The sequence below is a fragment of the Diprion similis genome, chromosome 11, assembly GCF_021155765.1.
Source record: "Diprion similis isolate iyDipSimi1 chromosome 11, iyDipSimi1.1, whole genome shotgun sequence".
In the NCBI taxonomy this organism is placed as follows: Eukaryota; Metazoa; Arthropoda; class Insecta; order Hymenoptera; family Diprionidae; genus Diprion; species Diprion similis.
Window position 1 is genome coordinate 8,901,900 of NC_060115.1, and position 8,400 is coordinate 8,910,299.

The 8,400-nt window shown below is 34.6% G+C and overlaps 1 protein-coding gene across 2 annotated transcripts; it reads right to left on the bottom strand.

Moving 5' to 3' along the window:
* Nucleotides 1–3,754: 3,754 nt before the first annotated feature.
* On the bottom strand, nt 3,755–7,611 carry LOC124412547 (caseinolytic peptidase B protein homolog). 2 transcript variants are annotated; one of them, XM_046892508.1, is made up of 10 exons: nt 7,023–7,611; nt 6,895–6,947; nt 6,528–6,717; nt 6,064–6,314; nt 5,650–5,740; nt 5,343–5,547; nt 4,866–4,998; nt 4,461–4,673; nt 4,078–4,375; nt 3,755–3,972 (listed from the first exon to the last, which is right to left on the bottom strand). In XM_046892508.1, exons 1-10 carry the CDS (start codon nt 7,381–7,383, stop codon nt 3,821–3,823), a joined length of 1,947 nt encoding a protein of 648 aa, XP_046748464.1. In that variant the 5' UTR covers nt 7,384–7,611; the 3' UTR covers nt 3,755–3,820. The 2 variants fall into 2 exon arrangements, with proteins under 2 accessions (XP_046748464.1, XP_046748463.1); XM_046892507.1 differs by having other exon boundaries at nt 6,895–6,959; nt 7,023–7,610.
* Nucleotides 7,612–8,400: the final 789 nt, after the last annotated feature.

An 8,400-nucleotide genomic window follows, 5' to 3' on the forward strand; every position in this document is an offset into this window, starting at 1 on the left:
GATTAAAATATGTCACGTAGTTATTTTATATTTTCGAGAATTTGCAAGTGGCTATTTCTCAAAATGTTTCACGTAAATCCCCAATTTTTTCACAGAACTTGTAGCTGTAAAAAATTTTAAGTTGCAATTTCTTATGTCTTATTATTGGGATAATTTTTTATCAGAAGCTTTAGAAATAAGCTGAAATTTAACTGGACCGCAACTACAAGTTTCATTAGAAATCGATTTTTTTTTTCTCCAATACTGGTGAACATTAAAATTATCGGAAAGGATCTTACCTACACAAAATTATTATACTGATGCTGCGAAATTATGTACCTTTACCTTACAAACCGTTCAACTTTCGGCCGAAACTTCTTCCGTAGACGCTTCGTTTCATAGGTTTCCAAAGTTTCTAGTGAGTAATTGAAAATAGGACACTCTGTGTATATACGATGTCTATGCAAAGTATATTATAATATTACGCTATATATATAAACTATATATATACATATATAGTATATATATATATATAAATATATGTACATGTCTATTACCAGAAAAGAACTAATGTTAATGTTATTCAGTTATTGGAAAATAAATATACAAATACATATTAAATATATTACTATTTAAGAAAAACTATTGATATATTATACATATATATATACATTGACTACTGGGAGTAGTCAAAGACACCATATGACTCGATATGAGCATGGTCCGAATCGTACGCTTAAACTTATATATTATTAATACACACCTATATATATATATATATATATATATATATATATATATATATATCTATCAGATATCTACAATGTTCTATATATACTTATATACGGTAAAAATTAAATATATATTATATTATACAAAGTGTTATATACATATACATATAATATCTATATATATGCACAGTATACAGGTCGACCTAGGACTACCGCCCCACAGGCTACCAATGTGTTCCTTGTCAAATTCTGCGATTGATAATGAAACGTTTTTTTTTTATTTTGTCATAGGAAATTTGTCGTTTGCGAATGCCAATCCGGTGGGATCTGGTGGCTCAGAACAGTTGCCGAGTGCGTGCCTGACAATCAAATCACGATCCGTCACCTTGTTTTCGGTCCGAGCCATGAGATCTTGTTGGATTGGCCCATTTCAAACGTCTGTAATTCGCTAACAACAAATTTCCTATGAGGAATAACAAAATGAAAACTATTTCCCATGAGAAATGAAAAAAACGTTTCATTATCAATCGCAGATTTTTACGACGAACACATTGGTAACCTATGGGGCGATAGTTCTGGGTCACCCTGTATATATATATACATATAGATGTCTCTATATATTTATTAATAATTATACTGCTGGATACATGAATCAATAGAACCGTTTCGTCTGTAATTGTACAGACAAACCTGAAAACCCTATTCAATGTGTATGTATACACGGTATGAAATGTCAAAACCTAGCTGTAAGAAACGAAAAATCAAATTATTCAGCACTTTAGCCAGACATAATTCTAAAAGACTAGATTTCGTATTTTGGCTGTTAAAAATTTACACTAAAAGTAATATCTGTAAAATTGTATTTCCGTAATTGTCATCGCTATACATATATATGATTGATTTCGAGGAATTGAACATTTCCACTTTGCTCAGTGCACTAATTATACTTGCGCATATTGTATACATTCGTATGTGGATATACGTAGTACAACATACATTATTATTCATACCGAATTTTTTCCGTGATGCGCCCCATAGAGACCCCTAAGTATAGGCAAATCAAGGTACCAGTTCACTCTGAGCACCCCCGAGTTGATATCTGACTATCGTGTAACTTTTCACATTTCACAATTTCACATTTCCCCACCATCCAAGGATTCTGGTTGGTTCACTTAACTTTTCAAACCAATTAGAATGCTTCGATGGTGGGAAATGTGAGAATGTGAAATGTAAAAAATTACCATGATAGATAGCCAGCCGCGTGCTAACAAAGTGGACTCGTTCACTGATTTGCCTACAATTAGGAGTCTCTTTGGGCCGCATCACGGAAATATCCCGCTACATTTTACTCCTACGAAGAGTTAGAAGAAAACCAACAAACAAATAATGTGTCCTAAATGTGATGTGCGATTAATATTTTATTGTCACGTATCCCGAGTATAATATCGTCGTTTAAAAACAGCGAAGTAAAGTTGTTTGCACAAATGTGACAGAATTTTAATCAATGTTAAAAAATCATGAGACTAAATCAGTTATAATAAACAATAATCTTTGATTTTTCTGATGGAATCGAATTTCTTGCCCTAATTGTTACACGTCTGTAATTGGGCATAGGCATCCCCACACATAGGGTAGAACAGATTTACGGTGTGCTGCAGAAATAATTTGCCAGAAACAGAGTTCGTAATGAACTTACGCGTGGTAATTAGACAGACGTGCAAAACTGGTGACAGCAATGTGAGTTCATTTGATTTCAGAACACAGTCACTATCGTATATTGGTGTAACTTATCACAATTTTCACTGTCAACAAATAAACATTAAATTTCTGTTAACAAACTCAAATAACATGCGGCAGCTGGGCCGTTTGAAAAGTTTATTTACCCGCACAACTTAATTATAAGTTAGCAAAAATACAAAAAATTTTATGTACGCGATTTATAAAGAGCAACAGAGCATCTGAACAAATGGCAAAAAAAAAAAAAAAAAAACCGAATTCAATGAATTTTTTTTTTCGCAATTCTGTATATTATATTATTTAATGCATTTCGATTATCATTGTCAATCTGGCTTATATGAGTGAATGTAAGTTTGCTAATTGTTCAGGCGGTACGGTTTTTCCAATAGCAGATAGCACTGCGAACAGAAATACTAGAATCAAGAAGTTGTGGAACTGGGCCTAAAGGATCTCAATTATGCACTTTTTGACTTCTTAAATGTGGCAAATGTGGGAATTGTAACACGTGTCAAAAACCTACCAATTTAGGTGACGATTCTCGGAATATGAGTAACTTTCTTGAATTCCGCTAAAAAAGAGCGATGCAGCGTGGAATTAAAAACCCTTTCGTTCATTTTTTTATTCAATATAGGAAGAAAAAGAGTAAGTTTGATGAGTCGGTAAGGGTAGGAGTACTGCGTACCCTTAAGTCTACTACAGATATGTGACCGTTTGATCCACAATATATTGTTTCAATTTCTATTCCAAGGGAAATCACCTTGTCTTCTCGACTTTAATTACACGTAAGGTGAAAATTTATTTGACATTGAGTGTAAAAACTGAAAACCATAACGTCTAGGTTCATAGTTTATTATTATTTTCTCTGAATATCTTCAGACCCTGTAGCGTTAAGAATGTTAATATTTGGGTACAAAGGTAGGGTAGAGGAATATCAGTTCACCAAGTGCAAAATTTACTTTGACAGTCACAGACCGAAAAATTGGCGCACCGTTTTAAATCGACATGTGCACAAAGGTCAGGAAATTCGCCGATTTCCAGTTCCCAAATAAGTCACTTTGTACAAATTTGTGGTTCCGATTTTGTCCAACGCGGATAGCCACAATTTTGACCAAAATGGGCTTTTTGTTGAAGAACGTGTATTTAAATATCTGAATGGATATTTCAGTAATTTAAAATAGAATATTCGGTGCAGGTATCACGATGCTGGAAAAAAACAATTAAACTTATAATTTCTTATGGCCTGTGAAAACGCTGACATTGTTGTAACGTTAAATTATATAAAACACCAAATGCGACGGACTTTGGTTTATTTATTCTTCTGATTCATTTTATTGAATAGATGTAGATATTACATGCGTTATATTATTTACAATTCAGAATACAGAATTCACTTTTTTTATTACATTGAGATTATCACTGTCAACTATGTCCACAAAATCCTTGACACCAGCTGGTCTTACCGACAAACAGATACTAGCTCCATTCTCATGCCATCTTGTTTTTAGTTGAACACAGCAACCCTTGCCTAAATTTGAACAGTCAGCATCAGTATTGTCAGTCTTTTCACTATAAAATTTGAAGTATAATACATTACATTATATAAAAGCCAAGCAGTAAATTATAACTTTACCTAATTGGCCACGTTCATGAGCTGCGGCTAATTGATTAACAACGCGCCGCTCCACCTCGTACTTTATAGACCTTGCGCCATAGTGCGTGTCATATCCGTCTGCCAATACAGACTCCACTTCTCTATCCCACTTCAAGTCTACCATGTGTTTTTCGCGTGCTCTGACAGCCCATGCTTCTAGTTCCCTACTGACAAGTCGTATCAATTCTGATCGCGAAAATGGCAGGAAGTAAACGATTTCATTTATTCGTCCCAAGAATTCATCTCTGCGAAAATGTGCTTTCAGTATAGGACGCACCTATGCAAAGCGAATGTAAGTGTATAGATGCAAAATGTTAACAAACAAAGTTTTGCACTGAGCATTTCGTCCTCAATCTACTGACCACTCGATCTTTGAAGTTTCTAGATATTTCAATATGTTCTGGCTCTTGGTCTTCATCTGATTTCTTATCTAATCTCTGAGTTAAGACTCGCTCAGCTTCTGCACGAAGCTGCATCGCATATTCAGCTATTTCCTCGCTAGCCAAGTTTGAAGTCATCACAAATATCGCATCTTTACACTCTATTGTCTTACCCTTTCCATCAGTCAATCTGCCCTGAAAGGTCAATTAATGAAAAGCGATTTTCTTCACTAGTCATCTATTAACGACTAGGAGATCTTATAATTATGATAAAAATCAAACGTTTAGAGAAGAGTAATGTAAAACTATACTTGACAGACTCTCTCGTTGCATGTAAGAGAATAATGTTCATAATATTTCATAATTAAAATTGGAATTCATTCGTACCTCATCAAAAAGTTGCAAAAGAACTGTAAGGACATCGGGGTGTGCTTTGTCCACTTCGTCAAATAAGACAACTGCATTTGGACACTTTTTTAACAATTTTGTCAATTGACCGCCATCGTCGTGTCCAACGTAGCTGTAACATGAATATTCCAAAGTTTACAAATTTCATAGGATATCAAACTATTGAAATTCACGTATCATCTTTATAACAAAATATGAATTTGGTTAGAAAAATTTGTCAAGTTGATATTTCTTTTGAGATTCCTAATAATTCAGTTGTAAAAATTTGTATAGCAGACTTTCTGTAACATCTTTGCCTCAGGGTATTAAAAGAGGATGGCAAGTTAGAAAGGTAGCTGAATGATGGTGCCATATATCTACGCATATCAACCTGTAAGACATTCCAAGCAGTGACTTAACATGTACAGAATGCCCTATACATATCAGCATTTATTGCATATGCGTGTTTAAGCATACCCTGGAGGTGCTCCTATTAGTTTGGCCATTTCATGTTTTTCTTGATACTCAGACATGTCGAGTCGGATAAATCCGTCTGGCTTATTATGAATGTAGGCTGCCAATTGTTTTGCCAGTTCTGTTTTTCCAATACCTGATGAGCCCAGGAACAGAAATACTAAAGGATGTTCCTCGTCAACCCACCCATTTTCTTTTCTTCTTATTGCTGGAAGATTATATTTCATTAATTGGAGATATGCATGCCCACTTGATTAACAGCTTTTCAACATTTTTATAATTAATATATGATGTTTAAACAACTTCTCACTTGAGGCAACTATAGATATGGGACCTTCTTGTCCTACAATATGTTGTTTCAATCTTTGTTCCAAGGGAAATCGCCTCCGCTCCTCGGCCTCCTGTCAGTTACAAGTAAGTTGAAATGATGTTAAAAATCTTGAATGTTTGCACAATATTCGTAATAACAATATTTTAATGTCTAGTTGTATAACTGATTATTATTTTATTTCCAAATCTTCAGACCCAATAGACTAAGAAAGGTGGATCTGAGATTATGATCGTGAACTCAGGATCACGAATTCAAATATTCTGAATTGCAAGAATGAAAAAACATTCACTAAGACGTGGTTCATTAGATTATTACGTACGATTTTCGTTGAGATTACTTTGATTACGATTAGGACATAAATGAAAATCATAGCATTTGCTACTAACTACAAACCTTTCTTTTCAGTATTTCATCATACTTAAGAGCATGCTTGATAAGGATTTCTTTCATCTCTCCATCCCTGGCATATTCAACGGCTCTATGACCAGATTCGTTTTCTATCGTTGGATTTGCTCCCGCATCTAATAAAGCCTGTACACACGCCATGGAATCAGCTAAGACAGCGTAATGTAAAGCAGTAAAACCTTGGAAACTTGCTCTGTTATTCAAACGGTCAGAAAATTCTTCCTCGCGCTTCATGAGCACTTGAAAATAAAACAAAATTATTAATTTGTCGATGCAGGTAGACCGCTAATTTTTTTTTCTCATGTATTCATCTCAGCAATTGATATCTACCTAATTAATTAATGATTAGTTTATGTTAATTAAGTAATGGTTTTGATCATTTCACTATCAATGCCAGAGATCTTGTTAATAATGTGATTTGCGAACTTAGTTTTGTTTTAAACTATCCTTACCGTCTAGGGAATGTAATCCTTTTTCCAGGGCAGTTCTGTACACGTTGACAAAACCATCACCTGCATTGGGATCAGCTCCTTTTTCCAATAAGAATTTAACCGTATCGACTTGAGCATTAATTGCAGCAGTTTGCAGCGCGGTCCATCCTAAGGAATGCCTTGTATTCACATCAACACCTTCCGACAAGACCTGAGAGAATATTAATTAATTAATAATCAATAGAAGAAGCAATATTTTTTTATATACAAATTAACAATAACTACTTGTTACCTTTGATTAATCCAAAAATTTCGTAAATAAATTGTGAGGTTTGAAATCAATATTCAGTCAATTTGCTTTCAGAAAGAGAGAAAGTGATGCGCTTACCTTTTTGAGCTCGGGTATGTTTCCAAATTTAGCTGCACGCAGAAACCGTTTTTCTGTAAGATCAACTACGTATTGTTAATAAAATTATCTAACATTTATAAAGATTGAAATGAAAGTGTAAAACTCACCTTTGGTGGAGCCGGGAGATTCGCAGAGGGCTATTACTAAACCAAACCCACTTAAAATTAGTCCAAAACTTTTATAACTATGTTTACCAGAGTGACGGTTAGGTTTATCATTAGGTCTCAACAAGTTATTTTTCGGTGTTAAAGAATGCGAGAAGCGAACCAATTCTAGTAACTTATAGATTGGATAAATGTGAGAAATTCTTGATTTTGCTAAACACTGCGCGTAACCTCTTTTATTCTGACATAAAGTATCTCTGACATTTCTGTTCTTGGTTACATTTAAAGAATTATTAAATATCAATTTGAAACTCTTTGAACATTTTATAAACGGATGAAATTTCAGGTTACACAGGTGTGACATTTTGGTAAATTTTGACACTTGTCGTTGTTTTATTTTAGAAAATTTTTTTTTTTTACTAGAACTTAATTAATATCACTGAATTATCTTGACAAATTTATTGCGTTACATCCTTAATTTTACGCGGGCGTCCATCGCGCTGGAGTAAAATCGTTGCCATGGTGATGAGCTGCGAGAATCGACTGATGTAACAGTTGCAGAACCTTTCCAGAAGTAGCAATTACTCCCTCGTTATCAACTTTATTTCATGAAAATTATTCGGAACCGCTACGTTGGCTACATTAATGAAATAGAGCTAATGCCAAATGCAATTCAGTGGCAGGGAAAATTTGTTTTTAAAACACGTGCATTAGTTAACCTCAAATCCGGTGACAAGTTTACGGCTAATGCCAACGAAGTTAAAACGATAAACTGTTAGGTAATTCGCAGAAAATACACATAACCTAAGATAATTTGCTGCTTGCAGTGTTAATCTCAGCGAGAGGAACAGAGCTTGTAGTTTTTAATAGACCGACAAAGATAGAAGATCGCTTTTCCTGCTGGCGGGATATTAGAAGTTAATTTCTAAAAGCAGCGAGATATCTGCTAGACAGTAGACACAGAATACTGAAAATAGAAATTTATTTCTTATTTTGATTCGTAATAATATATTCCGACAATTAAAACGATTATAACAAATCGAAAATAAATAATTGGCAAAATTTGAAGCTCGATAGTTACCGGATGCGAGCTGGTAGTGAGTTCAAAATTATTAGTGACTGTCGGCTCGCGACATATCGAACATTCGCAAACGAGATTCAAGTATTGTCAAATATGATTGAGCAGTAGACTGTCCAGTATTGTCGGCAATCTCAGGAAGCGCACGGAAATGATGTTACGAATTTTCGAGAAAATATAGGTCGGGAATTGAGTAATAGAATGCGAATGACACGCGGTTCCAGAATATTCCAGACCGTACGGACAGCCAATGAGCGCGCAGTCTCAGACTCCGAGGTACGTTTGTAGGAGCGTGATTGGTCA

Bases quoted from the DNA above. Each gene is read 5' to 3' on its own strand.
- LOC124412547 (XM_046892507.1), bottom strand. From the start codon at position 7,383: ATGTCACACCTGTGTAACCTGAAATTTCATCCGTTTATAAAATGTTCA. The intron at 6,315-6,527 runs GTAAGGATAGTT...TTTATTTTCAAG, and splicing joins AGGATTACATTCCCTAGACG to TGCTCATGAAGCGCGAGGAA. The intron at 4,999-5,342 runs GTATGCTTAAAC...TTCATGTTACAG, and splicing joins CTAATAGGAGCACCTCCAGG to CTACGTTGGACACGACGATG.